Below are 19,309 nucleotides of genomic sequence, written 5' to 3' on the forward strand. Positions count from 1 at the left end.
TATTACATTCATGATGTCTCAATATTTTTTGACAGCTCAGGTTGTCTGAAACATATACAAAGAACTCTTCTTGAGGAAGCTTCTTTGATCTGGTACAAGCTCTGTTTATTGCTTCTGTCCCCAAACCTGGTACATTCCATTTTATAATCTCACTCCATACTTCAACACCAAGAAATGAAATGCTGTCTTCGATGAATGTAACTTTTCCCAGCTCAGTGGACATCTTTTAATATAAGCTCTATATTTACTTGTTTGAACTCTTACATGTCAGTTTAATTCTTGAATATATTACCTGCATGAGTGTTGCGTTACATCTTTAGTTTCCAATAGCGTACCTTATTTATCATATGTATGTGTTACTATTTCTGAAACCCATAGCCTCTTTGTTCTGTAATACTATATTGTGCTTTGATTTTAGCTCATGTAGTATTCACAATTGAACAAGAATATTTTATAAATTAAATTGGCATAAAGGACTCTAATAATAAAAAAGATGGGATGAATACTGGCAGAAGAGAGGAAATGTTCAGGGGATGAGACAAAGGACCACTTTTGTCTTTTAACTATTCAACTTAAGCCAGATTGGAGTAGAATAAGTCACAACTGATTATAATGCAATTCCACTTTAGCCAAATTGGTCCCAGTATTCAGACTGTTGGGATTTTAAGGAAAAATTATTGATTCCAGAAGCCAAAAATTTTACTATACTAAGACATACCAGCCTTACCTTGTCTGATATCAGTATTTCATTACTAATTATGAGGCTAAAGTCATTGCACTGTATTGCTCAGTACTGCCCTTCAATTCAGGATTTTATTTTCTAAGCCTGTGCGAATAGGGAAGGATTCAATTTGGATTCGGAGGACAGTGATTTGATTCAGAGATTCAGATCACTGTCCTGAATTGATCTGGCTGAATCAGCTTTGGGAGATTTGGCGCCGATTCAGAGTGGCCGGGGAGAGGCAAGCATAGCCAGGAAGCTCCTTCGGCTGGGCGGGGGAGCTGCAGGAGAAGCCCCCATGGCTGCCCTGCTCAGCCCCACCCCCGCCTAGTCCTGGCACTTAAAAAAAGCCCTGTACTCACTGGCTGCAGGAGTGGTGATTGGGGCCTCCAGGTGCTCATGGCAGAGCCCACCCCCCCACGCTATGCAGCAAGGGGAAGTGGGGATTCCCTCCACCCCCTCCCTGCACTTGACACCCCTGTGGCAGCTGCCCCACAGCAGTAGCCTGCCAAGCCGCACCACACCCGTGCCATGGGGGAGCTGCCACACAGGTGCCAAGCGGGAGGGGGTGGGGAGATCCCTGCTGCCCGGGGGAGCCCTGCCACAAGTCCTCAGAGGCCCCCAGTCACTGCTGCCAGAACCAGTGAGTGCGGGGCTCTTTTCCTTTTTTTTTGAAGTTCCGGGAGGCTGGGCTGGGTGGGGGATGGGGCAGCCACTGGGGCTTCTCCTGTGGCTCCTCTAGCTGTGCCTGCCTCTGCCCCAGCAAGGAGAGCCGTGGGGGCTATGCCCTGCTGCTGCTTGCCCAGTCAGTGCTGTGAAGGCATGGCTTACTCGGGGCAGTGGCAGGGCATAGCACCTGCTCCCAGCGCTGCCACGACCACATCAGTGCTGGGAGCGGGGGCTCTGCCCTGTCACCACTTGCCAGCTGATGTGCAAAGCAGGTGCAGCAGTGCTTGGAGTGGGGGCTATGCCCTGCTGCCACTTGCTCACTTCTGCCTGGAGTGAGCCATGCCCGCAGCCCACCCCAGGTGGACAAGCAGTAGCAGGACAGAGTGCCCGCTCCCAGCAATGCCGTGCCCCCTGCCCCCTGCCCCCCACCACAGCTGGGCAGCTTGCCCCAGCCCCAATCCCTCCAACCCCACACCCCTTCCCTCCCTTCTCCCCCAACCCCAACAGATTTACCAGCTGGAGGCAGCTGTCTCAGCTGCGTGTTTAGTCTATGGCCAAATCTTTGAAGTGGCCAAATCTTTTCTGAATTAATTCAGATGCTTTGAATCAATTCAGAACTTTTACTTGGTCTGCTGATTCGATTAGGATTCAGATTCAGAGATTCAGTCTCTGAATCAGGCCAAATCTTCTCAGAATTGAATCAACTACCAAAGCTTTGCACTGCCCTATTATTGTCCCATTTTGCTTTGTCATCTGTCCACCAATGAAAACATTTTTATTTTTTGCAAGGCTTTTTGCCAAATACAGTGAAAGCTCTGTTATCCTGCATCTCCCGGGAATGGGGGATGCCAGATAACAAAATATGCCGGTTAACTGAGCGGCCCAGGCTGCTGCTTCTCCTGCCGCATCTGGGGCATCCCACTGCCCCTCCCGCGGCATTGCCATCCCTCCTGTGGGCCCCGCAGGACAGGGAGGTAGACCCCGCACAGTCTGTTATGCCTCCGGGCCATGGGGACTTGGCAGCACAAGCTGCTTTGCCCTGGGCTGTGGGGGCCCTGAGAAACCGGTAGTGCCACAGTGGGCACTTCTGGTTTCACTTTCTCTTACAACCCAGCATGCCAGTTAATTGAGCATGCTGGTTTGTAAGATGCTGGTTAACAGAACTTTTACTGGAACAGGTTTGTGCACTGTGACAGGAACTGTAATAAGACAGGCCTGCCTTTCTTTGCTGCTGTGATCATGCACTTGTGACTGCTCTCATTACTAGTTTATTAGGCCAATTGTTAATTATTTTTAAAAAGCCAGTTTGAATCTTTGAAGGCTCTGAGCTTCCCACACCCTCATATCAGAGTGAACTGAGTAGTAACTAATTAACCAAACAACTATGTTTTGGAGAAGAAAAAGTATATCCATGTCCTGAATGATTTCATGAACTGATTGTGAAGTCCAAGTCTATTTATAAAATTCTGTGAAGGAGATACCATTTAACTGCACACCTTCTTCATTTGCTTCTCATAGCATCTTCTCATTTCCCATAATTTCATATTGCTTTTATTGAGATCTACAGTGCACAGCCCTTGTTTCTTTACTGTGGTTTCCATATTTGCTTCTGAAAGATCTACTATGCTGTACCTTTTCTTGAGCAGAGAACTGTCCTTTCTAAATGTTATTGTTTTGCTACACAACTTCAAAAATGGATTACTGCAACAAACTCATTTTCAGCCTAGGAAGAAGTGGAAAAAATGCACTCTCTCAGTGGTACTCAACTTCCAGCACATGAAACCATGTCTACCTAGCCTGCACAGCTTTCTAGGTGTCCTGAAATCTAGCTGTGGGGGAGAAATGGCAATTAACACTGCTATTGCTCCCCTGCCACTGGATTTCCTTGATGGGCCAAGTACTATAGTTCTGTGCACGGGGCCAGGGCTCCAAGCATGATCTAGCATGGGGCCTCAGCAAGTATGTGGGGCCAGGCTCAGTGGGTGTGCACCAGATAAGGCCGTGGTCAGGCTGGCAGGCATGTTGATTAGGCCTGTGGACTGACTGCACACCACTGATCTGGTCCATGAGGCCAAAGGTTGGGCATCCCTGCACTAACCCGCTACAGTATACTATCAATTTCCTTAAACACTGTTTAAGCAGACGCCTGAAAAAGAAAAACTTCACAAGATATAAATGTCAGCAGAGAAATCAAATGTCTTTCAGTACCGTAGAACACGAGGGCCAGAAGGGACCTCAGGAGATCTAGTTCAAACCCCTGCTCAAAGTAGGACCATCCCCAACTAGATCATCCCAGCCAAGGCTTTGTCTAGATGAATTTTAAAAACCTCCAAGGATGGAGATTCCACAACTTCTCTGGGGTAACTTGTTCCAGTGGTTCTTACTCTTCTGGTGAGAAAGTTTCATCTAATGTCTAACCTAAACCTCCCTTTCTGCAACCTGAGCTCATTGTTCCTTGTTCTGTCATCTGACACCACTGAGAACAGTCTAGCTCCATCTTCTTTTGAACCAGCCTTCAGGCAGTTGAAGGCTGCTATTAAACCAGCCTCCACGTAGTTGAAGGCTGTTATTAAATCCCACCTCAGTCTTCTCTTCTCCAGACTAAATAGGATTTTTCCGTCCTATGTGCAGGACTTGGTATTTCTCCTTATGAAACCTCATGAGATTTCTTTTGGCCTCCAGTGTGTCCAAGTCTCTCTGAATCATAGTCCTAACCTCCAGCATATCTACTACTTCCCCCAGCTTGGTGTCATCTGCTAACTTGCTGTGGGTACATTCCATCCTATCTTCCAGGTCATTGATGAAGATATTGAACAAAAGCAGTCCTCTGGATAACAGAGTGTCTTAAGACACTCTCATGGACCCAGAGGAACTTCCACCTTCAGCTTCCTCTGTGCAAAAATAAAGTTTATTTTCTACCTATGGGGACTTTCTTACTATCTTTAAATTTTCCCTGAGCCTGAGGAAGGGCGTATATGCCCGAAAGCTTGCAGAAAAAGACTTTTTTTTGCGATTTCTTTGTTGGTCTAATAAAAGGTCTCATCTCTGAACCAAGAGTGTTAGAGTTTTGCATTTCTTGTTAAAGTTAAGCTATACCACATCCACTGGTCTCCACACATCCACAGGGCCAGTCATCATACCATAGTAAATTCAGACGTAAGCATGCACTTACTACTTTTCTAAATCAGAGCCACAGTTACCTAAACCAGGATCATGAGATCATCATTTCATTTTTACACACAGGTTTCACAATAGAATTGTTACTTAAAAGTTTTAGGAGCAGAAATGAAATAAAATGTTCAAGTGTAGTCTTACTTTTAGTGGCAGATAAGCAGCAATCGTGATGCTAGCACTAAGGTGGACATGACCATGCGTATAACTAACCACAAGTGTTGTATATCCTTGAGCTTCAGCTTTCACTCTGACTCCACTGCAATAGTCAGAAAGTGGCTTCAGTCTCCCTGTCACAGGAAAAAAACACACATAGACACATTTGGAAACAGCTGACAGTTCTTAATGTAGCTTCTCAACAATAATATGTATATACTTAGAAGATTCAAAGAATATGTATTCCTGTGACCACAAAGGTAACATGTAACCCACCTAATTTTATTCAATAATGCATTATCGTCAATTTCAAAACTTTCACCTTACTCAAGTACACTTGTTTCATAAACTTCTTTTGCTTCCAGATCATTCAAAAGGAAGAGACGGCTCTCTTCTTTAGGGCACAGAACAATATAATTTGTTTCCTCATTTAGCAGAGTACTTTAAACTTGCTGTTTTAAATTGAAACTGGCTTGTAACTAAGCCCAAATAAACTACATAGTCCAGACACCCTTTTCTACATGAACGTATGCAATACATCATGCACTAAGTTAATGATTAAGGCTAGGTACAGATATTCAAAAAACCTGAGGTGGAATTGATTTATGTTACACAGTTTTCTGTAAGTGCTATAGTTTAGATTGGTAGTAAACACAACACACATTTGCCTTTTGAGGTGAGGGTAGTGGGGTGACTGGGTTCTGACATTTTTAAAACAGTCTGTGCGTGCTGAACTTCTGTTCTATTATGCATATAGACTGGTTTCCAAACACATATATCAGTAAAAGTGTAACGGCTTTACCTGGCCCGTGTTAAACCTTAAGCTAGATGAGGTCAAGGTATTTCCATTGTACGCTCCTTTTTGCTGAACCATTTTCTTTACAGTACAATGGCAAATTAGATACAGACATTTAAAATACCTGCTTCTCAGACAAACAGATATCCAAATTTGTCTGGCTCTATAATACAGTCACGTAGACTATAGGCCATACAAGAGGATGGTTAGAAAGGACTGTGGCCCTACCTCATTTAGAGGCAGGAAACACAATGTAAAGAGACTTGGCCAGGTGGCACAGAAGTCTTACTGGCAAATTTGGAAGATGCACATCCCGTACTTTAGTAAAAAAAAGTGCTATAATGGGTAACAATAGCTAGGAATATACCTGAGGAAACAAATGCTTAAAGCTTAAGAACAGAAGTGTTCTGGTACTGCTGACAAAATATAAAAGTTCCCAGCACCACTTCTCCCAAAAACAGACTAACAATCAGGGGCCAGATGGGTTAATGGAATTAAAAGAGACCGTTCCACTCCTTAGTCAAATCTGCTCTATTTGAGAGTCTGATTGCCTCACATTAGGCCCACAGTTCATATGCTTATTTATTAAATGTGAGGAATCAATCAGGTGTGTTATAGCTAAAATAGTGGAAAAATAGTAAAGTTATGTGCAAGTCTGCACATGCCAGCATTTTCAGTGTACTTATTGTTACAGCTTTTGGAATACTCAGAAATGCTAAGAGAAAAAGAAAAATGCCACTCCATAAAAAGAGGGCATTTTAAAAATAGAGAAATATCAAACTACTTTATCTCTTCATTTGAAGTTGGACATCCTCTGCTAATTTTCTATACAACTGCTGAAACAGAAATTACTAGTGGGTAAAGGACTTCTATTCGTACCATCTCTGTTTTGTAAAGTGAACTAAATGCATCTTTTCTAAAATCACCTTGAAGCGGTTTGAACACACCACGGTTGTCTACCTCCACAACTAAATCAAAATGCGAACAGTCGCTCAGTGTGACCATCTCACTGGTTTCAACATTCATTAGACCATTAATCCTCAGGGGTAGCTCTAATATCTGACCAACGCGTGCCTCAACTTGACATGGTGTGAACTCCATGCCACTGGGTTCAGTTACATATACCTGAGGGAGACAAGAAACAAAGATGTAAGACAGGCTGCATGAAACCAGTTATAAAAGAAGATGGAGACAGGAAGGCTTAAGTCCCAGTCATTATGTCTTGCCCTACAATTCCTCAGTATTCTTAACTCTCTCAAAGACATCTCAGTGTAATCAACTTTCCTCTGACTAAGGAGGGCAGGAAACAATGCTCTACCTATACACTTTCAGTGCTTGTCTGTCTGCCACAAAGACATCCAAGAGCAGTGGTTCTCCACTTTTTTCTTTTTTTTTGTTTAAGATGCAAGGCACCTTATTTCAAAAACTAATTTATTACAGTGCTTACCTCCTTGCCAAGGGGGCCAAGCAGTAGGGCTGTGTGAAATTTCGACGGGTGTTTCACTTCAAAGCTGTTTTGATGCATTTCGACCTCAAAACAGTGAAACAAATGAAATGAAAGGCTTCAAAACAGCTTTGAAATGAAACGAGGGCACTTGAAACGTTTCAAACATTTTGAGTTTCAAATCTAGGCTTGCTTGCAGCTAAACAGAAACTAAAGAGAGGGAGGGGGAAGAGGGGGGAAGGACTGCTCTGACATTGACTGTGTAGCTGGCCGGTGACTGTGATCCTTCCCTGAGGTCCCTTCCAATCCCAGTGCTCTGGGGGAGGGACAGAAAAACAGCATAAAAAGCATTGCTTGAACTGAGCTTTCTCTGTGCCTTCACACTTACAAGTGATACAGAGTTTTGCTCTGAACAGATTGAGGTGCAGTTTCCTAGAACCCCCTGCACCTATCTCCTTGAAACTTGATAGGCTTTGTGGCCTCAGCAGGGCCACCATCCTTGCTGTCTTCATTCAAATCAGGAAAGAAATGACAAAGTTATAGGCATTCCCCATTATAGTCTATGGGCAAAAACAGCGAAACACGTTGAAACAGTGAAAAAGTTTTGACTAAATGAAATGGAACAGTGCTCTGAAACAGCAAAACAAAACACTGTCCCTTCAAGATGGCAAAACAAGTCAAAATGAAACCGTGCTGTTTCACACAGCCCTACCAAGCAGCACCCACGTGAAGATGAGCCTGAGTCTGCACTACTCGCACCTATGCTCACTTTTCAAACGATCTCCTGGTATCCCACCATAGCAGAGAATCACTAGCCTAGAGAGCGCTTAGAAACATCCTCTAAAATTAAGACCCTTCCTTCATACTGGTCCAAGTCCCTACCAGACTGAAGAGCTTTTTCATGAACTTGTCAAGTTTGCATTCTGTGGATTCACTGCCTATTCCGTGCCCCACAACTACCAGATGTATTAAAATATAAGATGACCCTGACAAAAAGATGACTCCTCCCAATAATCAGATTCTATATGGAAATTTTATAAATTTGGGATAATTTTCCAAGTAGAGAATCTAATTATTGGAGATTTGCTTTGAATGTGTCCCCTTCCCACTGCTATAGCAGGAAAAGTAAATTTGGGGGTTACATAGCCCCGTTGCCCTCTGCCTCCCCCCAACTTCTTCCCCCTGCAGCCCCTTCCCCGTTCCTTATGGTCAGAACCTACTGTCCCTGGGCACGTAGAAGTGAAAGGCAAATTGGAAAACACTGACTTTTAAATAAAGCATAGACTTAATTCATCCAGAGTTGATGCATGTTGCCTTTTTTTGAAACTACTGCAAGTTTTGGCACATCATAAACACATTTTTAAGTAGCACTTTTGCTCCTATTTCTGTACAATATAAACTATGAATGACGTTAGTCCAAAGCCAAAAGATTCATGATTTACCATACAGCTCATTGGGCTGGGCACCAGCAGAGGCCGTAGTGTTTCAAGCCATGGCAACCCCACAGCTCAGCACATGTGTGTACTCCAGAAACCATCCCACAAAGGATCTGTGTGCTAATTAGCCCCTCAACTCCTGACTGGAACCAGGTGTTCTTGTTATGAGTCCTGGGATCCTCCAAAAAAACTATATGCAGATGAGGGGCAGGGTAACTTGGTACAGCTTCAGGCCACACTAATCATATGCACCAGGCTTAGAGAAGGTGGGGGAGAGAGGGACTCTGGGTGAGCTGTGTGGGGCCCTATTTGGTGATGTTTGTCAGACATTTAAGGCCGCTCTTGTATACAAACTTAAGATGAAGAGATTTTTCCCCCCATGCTGATTAGGCGTAAAAATCTTGTCTAGTACTCAGGTAAATATAGTAGCTTTTAAGATGTTCAGCATTTTCTCCCCCTACAGACACTGCCAGATACAGGTGGCATCTAGCAGGAAAGGAGGTAACAGCAACGTGTAGAAAGAACTCTAGCAGGGATTCCATGGGAGATTTAAATTATTTTATGTTGCTGACAGAATATTTAAGGGACACTTTTTAAACAGTGTATTGATATGAGATTGTTGTGTTTCAGATTTCCTTCCAGCTGAAAAGAACAAATTAAATAAAAAAAAAAAAATCAATAAACAACTTTTATTTACAGAAGTAATCATTCTGTATGAAGTACCATCAAAAAACCTAAAGGTTTCATGCTGGAAGTAAAACAGGCAGCATCAGGTCCTAGAAACTCAGATTGTTCAGAAGTTTTATATAAAAAATGTACATAGATACATCAACCCAAATGCTGACATGCCCCTGGAACCCTATTAGTTGTTGCTCTAATTTAATAGTTTCTTGCTAATGTTAAAGAATCCATCATAGTTGGATTGAACTTTTTATAACAATTGCTGTGATCAATTTTTTTTCATTTGCAGTGTCTAAGACTTAAAACCATCTGCCAATAGTGATAGGGTAAATTGTTGGACCATATGGTACGGTGTTAAAATTGTAATATTCACAGAATATAATTAACTATTCTTAGAAACTTGTTCATCAAGGTCAGAAGACAAAAGCTCCTTACTTCAAACATAACATTTATGCCAAATCAAATCCATTGCTTTTCATATAAATGCAGTTGTTTAATGCCTTCAAAAGTGAGCTACTTAGTTCTGAAAGCTCTAAGTACTGTTTTCAAAGGTCACATGATAAGAAGCATTTTCTTTAGTTACAATTTCAAATACAAGTAAAAGCTTGCAGGCAAATAATGTTTTAAATTAAAAACAGTATTTCTCAACTTCCTGCTGGTAAGTATCATGTTGTTAAGAAGTATCATCTTTGGGATACAGCTCACTGGAGGTGCAATATCTAGAGCAAGACTGTAAACTAGTTTCACAGATTAAACCACCATAACATCAATGTTTAAAAACAATTATGGTAAATGTCATTTGAACCATATTTTATGCAACTGTCATAGTTCATTTGAAACAGAACAATGACATGCTGATGCATCCAGTTACAGATGTACTGGTATGCAGAAAGACTTTTTAAAATGTTTTGAAATATTTTTTCCCCCAAACACTCAGGTTGCCAGAACAAAAGGATGGCTGTTTAAATGGCTCTCTTCTTTATAGGGACAAAATTAGAGATTGGGACAAGCAGATCCTTTCTAAAGCTCCTTCCAAAAGGACTGAGGCATCAAAAATGCAATATGGCACCTACAGAACTTCAGCTATGTTATGCTACAGAGAACCTAAAAACAATGACTTATTTTGGGAAGCCAATATCTGTAATTTTAATCCAATCAGTTCACTCCACATTAGTTTCTAAACTACACCTGTGTGTCCTGGAAGGCAAGTGTACTTCCTTAATCTGCAAATGCTCTTAATAGATCAAATGCCATTTTCCTTCAGAGACTGAGAACATCACCTCCCATAAGATTGAGAGGCTGCTTAACAGCTGCGTCTCTAACTAGGGATCTGTTTGGCATTGTAGCAGGGCACTAAGACATGCCTGCTTCTTAAGGCTGAAGAAGCCTGGCCAGGGACCTCTGCAGGCCAAACAGAGCTCCCCAGCTGCAGGCTGCTGGGGTAACAGCTTAAGGGAGTGATGGGCCACACCTGCAGACATCATCTGACCAGCAGGAGGCAGGGTTCTGGGATATATAAACCAAGGCTGTAGCTAGCAGATGCACTCACATCCTGGCAACTGACAGGGAAGGAGCTCCTGCCTGCTGAAGCTACTTCAGATCTGGTGCTGCCTGCCTAGCTACTGCCTGCTGTTATTTAGGTGTTAAAGGGAGTCTCCCAGGTACCTAGATAGGGGGGCATGTTACTCTGAGTGGAAGTTTGTTCCCTTAAAGAGCAAAAGATCTGGTAGAGTCCAGAGCGCCAAAAAGGGGGCAGCTGGAAGGGCGCAGAAGCCCAGAGTGCCAGAGGGGTGCAGAGCCAGGTGTCCAAGAGATAAGCAGAGAGCCAGGCATCTCAGATAAAGGTGCAGAAAGCCACTCTCTAGAGAACTCAGTGCTCATGAGTTGCAAAGAAACAGGAGCCAGTGGGCTCAATGTCAGGGGTGTATACAATTGATGATGGTAGTAACACCTGCAAGCATGTATGCACTGTGCAGTATAGCTGGGTACATGAAGGGCAGACCCCGCCTAACGAACAACTTTATTTATTATACAAGGCGTGGCAGATGAGGTAGGTGGGCAGACTGCCCAAGACAGGTGGGTAGGCTGAGGCAGAGTTTGGCCTTAGGGCGGCCCCCTGTCACAGGCATAAACAAATATAAGCTGGGTAAAGATTTCATGCTGACCATATAACGTACAAAGACAGTCAGATCAGTCACAGATTCTAACTTGTAGCTTGTGGGTGCATCCAAACATGCGCACATATGTGTCTTGCAGCATCTCAAAGCCCTTTGAGACGCTGCAAGAGGCATGTGCAGGAACAAGAAAACGTTCCCCGTGCTAGAAATCTGCAGCACAGGGGCAAAATTAGATCCCCCACCTACCCCCTGAGTCTCTCCATCACAGCCCTGCCCAGTCCCACCCCCCACAATCCCTGCCCTGCCTGGCCCTACTCCCCAATTGCCCCCTGAGCCCCGCCCCTCCAATTGCTGCTCCTCTGGGCCCCAGCATCCTGGCAATTAAAAAAAAAACAAAACAGTAGCAGCTGCTGTCAGGGGCACTGTGGGACCCCACATCGTGGGGCTGGGAGACAACTGCAGCAGCCCCAGCCTGGGTCCCGCGCTGTGTGGGGGGTGGGATCTGCCAGGAGGCCCCACAGTCCCTGCTACTGCTGGTGAATAGACGCTTTTTTTTTCTTTTAAGTGCCAGAGGCTGGGGTGGGGGGACCCAGGGAGCAAGCAGGGGTGGGGCTTGTGGGCCCTGTATGGAGGAGGGGGGTGGTAGCCCGTGTGGGGGGCAGCAAAACATATAGGTATTTAGAATTCACTTCATTATGATGATACAGACACCACTAGGCTTCCAAATGGCTCTAACACTATAAATACATCCATAAAACACTGCCCAACTGATCACTGTCTCCTGTGTGTATATAGTGGTCTTTTGTTTCAATTGTGGAAGAACATAGATTTTGGGGCATTTTATAGACTGACTTCGGCTTTTTTTTTCTTTTTTTTTAAATCAGGGATTTTTCAGTTTTCAAATAGAGAACACCAAATTCCTGCTAGGGAGGCCAGTGGCAGGACCCTGCCTGCTCAGAGCTGGCACCTTGGATTCAGCTGGCTGTGGCTGACCTGGCCAATTGGGGCTAGAAGGGCATGCTTTGACAGTTCAAAGCAGTCCACCACACTAAGAACATCTTCCAGGTGATAGCTGCCCATGGAGGGGGCACACATGGCAGTAGTGCCGCACAAAGGCCAACTCTGTAGCCATAGCCCACTGGCAGGTGACCCAGATGGGCAGATGCCTCTACTGGCTGTGCAGCCCCATCCAGGTCTGGCAGGTGCGCAGCAGGTCACAGTCAGGTAGCATCCCTGGGGGTGCAGGGAACTCTCAGGGCTGCTTCAGCAGTCCAGCTGGCACAAAGGGTTGCATCTCCAGGTACCAATTGGCTGAACCTCAGAAGCTCCTGAGAGCAAGTAGCCCTGAGCTACTTGACAGGGCAGCTTTTTAACTGCTGGGGACAACACAAGTGGTGGTCCAGAGCTCTAGCTCCCCCTGGTTGCAGATCCAGGAGGAGCCAGGCAGGGTTATTTTCCCCAGGTGACACAATTTGCCCCACACCAAAGTGCATGTCCAGGCATGTATGCTGAGGCAAAAAGCCCTGGCTCAAATTTGTGCTGCCTCTATTTGAGCTGCTGCAAGTGCACGTGCCTGCATGGGTGCACGTGCCCTGCGAGTTCAAGAGCAAACTTTTAAGTCAAGCTTTTGTTCCAAATCTTAGGTTATTAAAAACGAAGTAGAAGTGTGGCTTTAAATGCCTCAGGGGTATAGGCTGTAGCCATGTTGGTCTAAGGACATAGGCAGACAAGATTCTTTGGGTAAACCTGATATTCAGACCATGCTTCAGTAGCTATATTTCACTCAGACAGATATAGACAAAAGTGTCTTCATTTTAGCCCCAGTGCAGCACACTATGCAAACATGTGCTAAGTGGCATGCTGCTGTGAGGCCTTCATTCTTACCACCACCAGCAGCACTGCACAGAGGTTTGATTTTCACGTATTCATCACTATAACTGAGGTAAGCAGACTAAAATTAAACAAGACAGAATTTGACCAGTGGTCCCTCTCTCTTGTGGAAAATGCTATTAAATGTTATACTTTATTATTTCAGGTTACTATGCATGGCATTTCAGTCTTACTAAGATTAAAGCAGTCATACAACTTCAGTTAAGGAACGAAAAGGAGCATTTTTGTCCCCCACAACTGAAAGTTTCCTAAGCTACATAAAATGCTAAAGAAAAAGCATTCAAATTTATGGAAGATCCATAACAAGCATAAAACAGAGACACATCTTTCTCATTTGCTTCCAGCTACAGTGATCCTTTGGTAGGTCGGCTGCGTATACTGATCCTAGATTTTTACACTAGGTCACTACTCCAGACTATCATCCAGGAAAAATGTGGAGGTGCAGTTTACAGGAGTTTTGAAAGCCCCTGCATTCATAGTGAAACTATCAACTACTTAAGGGATTGAGTTTTTGGTATATAGATCATCATGTGCGAGTTTGTAAAATTCTGGCCTTTTGCCTTTGAAGGGAAGTTCCTAACCACCTGGATAGTATCTTCTACCATTGTTTATATAAAAGGAGAACCCCTCCCTGCTCAGACCTCTCCCAGAAGTATTTTTGTTTTAACTTTCCTGAATCAGATTGTGGATCTCCACCTTGTAACGTTCATTACCATATTTTATAGGAAAACTTCAAATTAAGATAATTAGAGTTTAAGAGGAGGCTCTGGTAGTGTGATCCAGCCTGATCCAGCATATGGAAGCAACACTATGTGAGACTGCTCTGTTCCTTCACTGATAGTGCTACTTGTCTTTAGAAGCCACAAAGAAAGCATCTTTCAGAAGTGAATACAGAAAATACTGCTTACCTTCATTTCTCCATAGTGTAGTGGGTTCTGAACATCATTTGCCTGTATAACACTGACACCAATGTCACTCCCAGTTGTCATTACTCCTTTGACTGTTACTGTAGCAACAGCCTGGTTAGAATAGGACCAACTGAAGTTTCCACTTCCACCATGAGCCTAAAATGTAGATAGAAAATTATTTAGCCACACTAAGATAGCATTCTGTTTTCTTGCTTATTGTCCATCAAACCACCATATTTGCTTGTACTGTATAAAATATTATGAATGCGCTGGCTAGGGCTAGGATTCCTAGGGCTGAAACACAGCCAAAACAAAGCCCCACCATTTTAAATAAGCCAGTTCTGGGATCAGCAGATTACTACCTTTTGTTCATTTTAATTTCAGATTTCTTCACGCATGTATGTTGTATTAACCAGTCTCAGCTACAGCTGCAAAATTCTAATCCTCACAGATCCCAGTGGTTAATAGTGCTTGTAGTCAGCATATCATTTCACAAGTCAGCACAGCAGAGGCCTGGCATGTATGATTGCTGTATTGTTCAAAATTGTGATTAATTTTCTATTGCTGAAATCCAAAAGAGAGACAGCCAACTGGATGATTTTAGGTCTCAGAGTAGCTAACCTGCTCTACCATGGCAACTGGCTTCTACCAGTGGGAATTGCTGAGGAGTCTAAAAGAAGGGGAAGAGAAAAGAGAAGAATTGATTTTGTGCTGTCATCATATCTTTATTTTTTTGCTTGAAGACAATGTTAGCAGGTCTGTCTGTAAACATCTGGCATACCCATTGCTCCAAAAATTCATCATTTGGGACCAAATGATAGGTAGAAGTGAGGACTGTCCATACATTCACATGCAATACTGAGGCCTGTACACTGTACAGGTCAACCTCTCATGGAAGGACCTAGTAAGTGCTAAACCTAGATGCTCACATCTATTGGGACTCTATCTCCTAAAAATCAAAATGGTTTTCAGTTCTTGAAAGATCTTAAGATTATCCTCTGGAATTTAAGGGGATTATTTCAGAGGTCATAGGGAGGTGGGGAAGGAGGTAGCTGGGAAAAGAACAAGTTACTCGATTTTATAGTCCATAGAAATAAAGGAATGACATTACCCATCAAGTAATATAAAAGTTTGTGGAAATTGGAGCATAACACCATCTGCTGTCGCTTCTTATTCATCTAAAGTCAAGAACAACTGTTTTTCTCATCACAATTAACACTGTTGTCCTCAGTCTTCAATATTAAAGACTATATAAAGAAAACTATTACATCACTACAGAATGTCTATTATTTAAACAGTATTATAAGTTATGAAAATTTTCACTCCAACAGTTGCACAGCAAAGCATATTGAAAATAGTCGTATTCTTTAACCCCCCCCTTTCTATATATCATCCAGCTGCCCCTTATGTCCACCTGTGGGACAAAATTCTATAGCCAACAAGAAAAGCTACAAATTATGTGGGTGTTCATTTCTATAGCATAAGTAACAATTTCTACATTGATTTTTATGGACACAACTGATGTAAAAATGTACTATAAAAGGTGGTTATTAACATGGTAACTCCCTTCCTCTTGTGAGCTTTTACATAACCCTTTACAGAGAGCAATTTGAAAATTACTGGTCAGTAGGCAATACTATGCAAGAGTAGGAATAGATCTGGGAGGGTGGAGGGGGGGGAAGAGAGAGAGAGAGAGAGAGTGAAAGCTCAGATTCCTTTAGGCAACTCAAAACTATCTTCTCAAAATATTTTGGAGACATCAGAAATTTCTGAATATGCATAGCTTCCATTAAAATATGACACTGGTGAGAAGACTTGCTGGAAATGTTGTTGTCTTAAATGTTTAAGCAGAGTCAGATCTGCTGATTGTTCAGATTTAACCCCCCACCCACCCCCAACAAAACAAACTACCAGAAAGGATACAACTTGACTTACTAATCCTACAAAGCTAGGAATCTGAATCTGGCTTCACTAATTTGTGAAAGCTAAAAAAGATATTCAAGCTTCCCTTATTTATAGTAAGAGAGAGTTTATTCAGAAGATACACTGACACAAAGCGAAACATGAAATCCCTGTAATACCATTTGGACAGAATCACTTCTTGGATCATAAACAAACTTTGGGCCTGATCCAATGCCAAGAGCATGAGCCAAAACCCACTGAGAAGCACAAGGAGAGTTATCCACAAATAGGAAGTGCAATCAATCCATCTGCTTTAAATTAATAATCAGCACTAAGAATGAAATGCCTGACCTGGGACATGGGGGTCTAAGCACTGTGCTGGAAAGTCACCCTGAGGCACAGATCCAAACCCTTTCTGAGTAAACCAATTTTGTTTCTGGGACTTGTGCTCAGGTATGCATGTACATAAATTGTCTATACATACTACCTGCTCAACAAAAAAACTGCCACACACATGGCTAAAGGGAAACAGAATTCTACCTCAAATGATTACTAATACTGATTAAAGTATATGTACATGCTGAGAGAAATCTCACTAAAGGAACCGATGTAGATGCTGTTTTAAAATCAGTACCAGTTCTATTCTCATGAAAAAAATTGGTGCAACCAGTTAAAAACAATGATCTTTTTAATTTACAGAACATAAATGTATTAGCAGGATACTTAATGCAATCTATAAGCCAGATAAATAAGAAAGAAATAAAGAAAGTTTTTAGAAGACCATGTAATCCAAGTCTCTCTCCCCCTTGAGTACAACAAATGTAAACTACAGCAAAGGTAACAGAAAAGTGCAGAAGACCTAAGCATTGTTATTGTGGTTGATACAGCTGTTATAAGGTGAATGGGCTTGAGCTGAATTTTAACCACACAAAAAGTAGAAAGACACATGCTGCCAATATAGCCAGTGGTGTTTCTCAATCTTGTACAGTAGTGTAGAAGAGCAAAATTTTGCCCTGTATGAAGGCTGTTAGTATGCAATTCAGTCTATTTTCACATATGTACACGTTGCCTCTTTTACTGGAGAGTTCAATCAGAAAGAGACGTGCATCTCTAGGGACCTACCTAACTTGTTATTTTGCAGATTTCACAGAAATCACAACATGGGCATTGTCTCCAAAGTCAGCAAACTGAAAGCAAACAAAAAACTAACCAAACAAAAACTTATTAAAAATAAAATGTTGGCTCCCCAGTGGGAGCTAGCAGTCCCCATGGCTGCTGTGGCCTGGCCTCCCAGCCTGCTCAGGCCAGGCAGCCACCTGCGAAAAGGGGAGCAGCCAAGATGGTGGTCGGTTCCCCCTTCTCCCTCCCAGGCCAATTGGCTGAGAGGGCTGCCAGTCATGTGGCCCCACCCCACTCCACCAACCAATGGTGAGACAGGGCTACATGACAGACAGCTCTCTAGACTAATCAGCAGTGACGGGCAGAGATTCACGATGGACAGCCCTCTTGCCAATTAGCAGCAAGGAGTGAGGCCATCAGCAGCAAGGGGTAGACTCACTACAAAAAGGCCACAAAAATCAGCACCATGTGCACAAGCAGCCTGTAAAAGTCCCTTTCACACACTGCGATTTAGGTAGATCTCTACGTACCTCAGCATTTCTCAGTTAGCTAGGTAGGAAATGTATGTGAATTATTTGAGGCAGAATCTGTTGGAGAGTATTCACTGGGAGTGCATGCATCAGCAGTCAAAAATCTGACTATGTAAGCACTATACAAAAAGATATGTTCCTAATTCAAGAATACAATTTTACCTAAAGGTACCAAAAGAAAAACAGGTTGCTTCATTAACTGCTTCTAGTACAGCGCAGCACAGCACAATGAAAAGACAGTTTAGTTTAATTTTGTGCCTTCACAAGTGTGGAAGCATGGTGGAGACCAAAGGAACATTGGCATAAAAAATTACCACCAAAAGATCTACTGTATATGAAGTTCTGGCTTTTGCCTTCCAACAACATTATTGTTACAGGAGCAAAACATGAAGGAGTAAAGGATGCCAGTGTCAAAGCTCTGAGGATTTGCTCATTTATCCTAAGATGCTTTCTTGGCAGTCACTACACCTGCAAATTCATAGATCTGTTTGTAGGAAGTTAGAAGCCTCTCATTTTCATTAGTTAAAAACATGGCACTATGTTTCTGTTAGTTTGTATTTTGTAACCACGCTGTAGTCAAGAAAAAGCAAAAAAAACCCAACTTTCTGTAATTATAGAAAATTGAAGCAAAAAAAAGAGATACTTTTTTCTTTCAATCAGTTTCTAACCCATGCAACTAAAATCCAGTGAAATTCTACCAAATACAGTACACTTCATATACAAACCTGCTTCCAACATCCACACTTAATATACAACACTGGATTCCTAAAAATAACTACTGGTATCACTGAATCTGCCAGAGCAACACTCCCTGCATTTAGATGACTTGCTTAGCATACCTTTATCGTATACTGATAGGCTCCTGCCTTTGGCTGCCATGGAAATGTCAAAATGCTTGGTGAAAGGACAATGGGAACATAAATTTCAACTTCCTGCTGGTTTCGCACTGGAACAGGCAGTGTATGAACACCCCCATCCTGCAAGAAGTAACAGCGCATACAGTTATAAGTGACACATTCACAGGTCTTTCTAAGAAGAAAATTCTGCCCTTATTTATAGCCAAGTTATTTAAGAAACTCAGAAAGAGTCAAGCATCTACTTAAGACCATTTTTGCTACTACTAGGTCAGCAATTCCTCCAATAAAGTAGCAGCTGGCTGGAATAATGTCCACTCTTACATTAGATAAACAGCATCAGTTATTACCATGGAATTATACCTGGTTAATGCCAGTTTGCAGGCAATTTAAATACATAAAAACTCCTTGCCCCACTCCTTTTCTAACTCATCACTCCTTCACATAACAGGAAAAGACAGCTGATGATGGATGGAGAATGCTGCTTCTTTATCAGATCACACACTGAAACTGTTCATTATGCTGTCATCAGGAGCTCCTCCAGGACTTTATTTATATCCCACTTACTCCTGGTGAGGTTCTGCTGGTACTGCAACTGCCAAGGCGACAGAGAACCCATTTCAGGGGAGCTAACAGATAAGGGGACATGTGACTGAAACAGAAGGTAGGACTGGTTTACTGTGTTCAAGCAGTCACTAGCAAGCAAGAAGGTGCATAAAATACCTGGATCCATCTGTTTATACATCAAGTTTCAAACAGAAGTCATACCCCTCCCAAAATGAGGTGCTGGATGGCTGAATCCTTGCCTACCTGCCCAAATGTCCAGGCAGCAGAGAGGTGTCATCCTTCCTGAAACAGCCCCCAGCTACTCAACACAGCTATTAAGATATTTACCACAGTGCAGAACTAAGCAGT

At 42.8% G+C, this 19,309-nt stretch overlaps 1 protein-coding gene across 1 annotated transcript in view; it reads right to left on the reverse strand.

Moving 5' to 3' along the window:
• NUP210 (nucleoporin 210) overlaps positions 1-19,309 on the reverse strand; it is a 111,704-nt gene that overhangs the window by 60,585 nt on the left and 31,810 nt on the right. The window contains exons 11-14 of the mRNA XM_090022078.1: positions 18,380-18,517; positions 13,990-14,145; positions 6,440-6,638; positions 4,706-4,851 (exon numbers count right to left, since the gene is read on the reverse strand). Coding sequence (XP_089878204.1) covers positions 4,706-4,851; positions 6,440-6,638; positions 13,990-14,145; positions 18,380-18,517 — 639 coding nt within the window. The remainder of the gene's footprint in view (positions 1-4,705; positions 4,852-6,439; positions 6,639-13,989; positions 14,146-18,379; positions 18,518-19,309) is intronic.

This window comes from Crocodylus siamensis, chromosome 11 (assembly GCF_052110815.1).
Source record: "Crocodylus siamensis isolate JL-2025a chromosome 11, ASM5211081v1, whole genome shotgun sequence".
Classification (NCBI taxonomy): domain Eukaryota; kingdom Metazoa; phylum Chordata; order Crocodylia; family Crocodylidae; genus Crocodylus; species Crocodylus siamensis.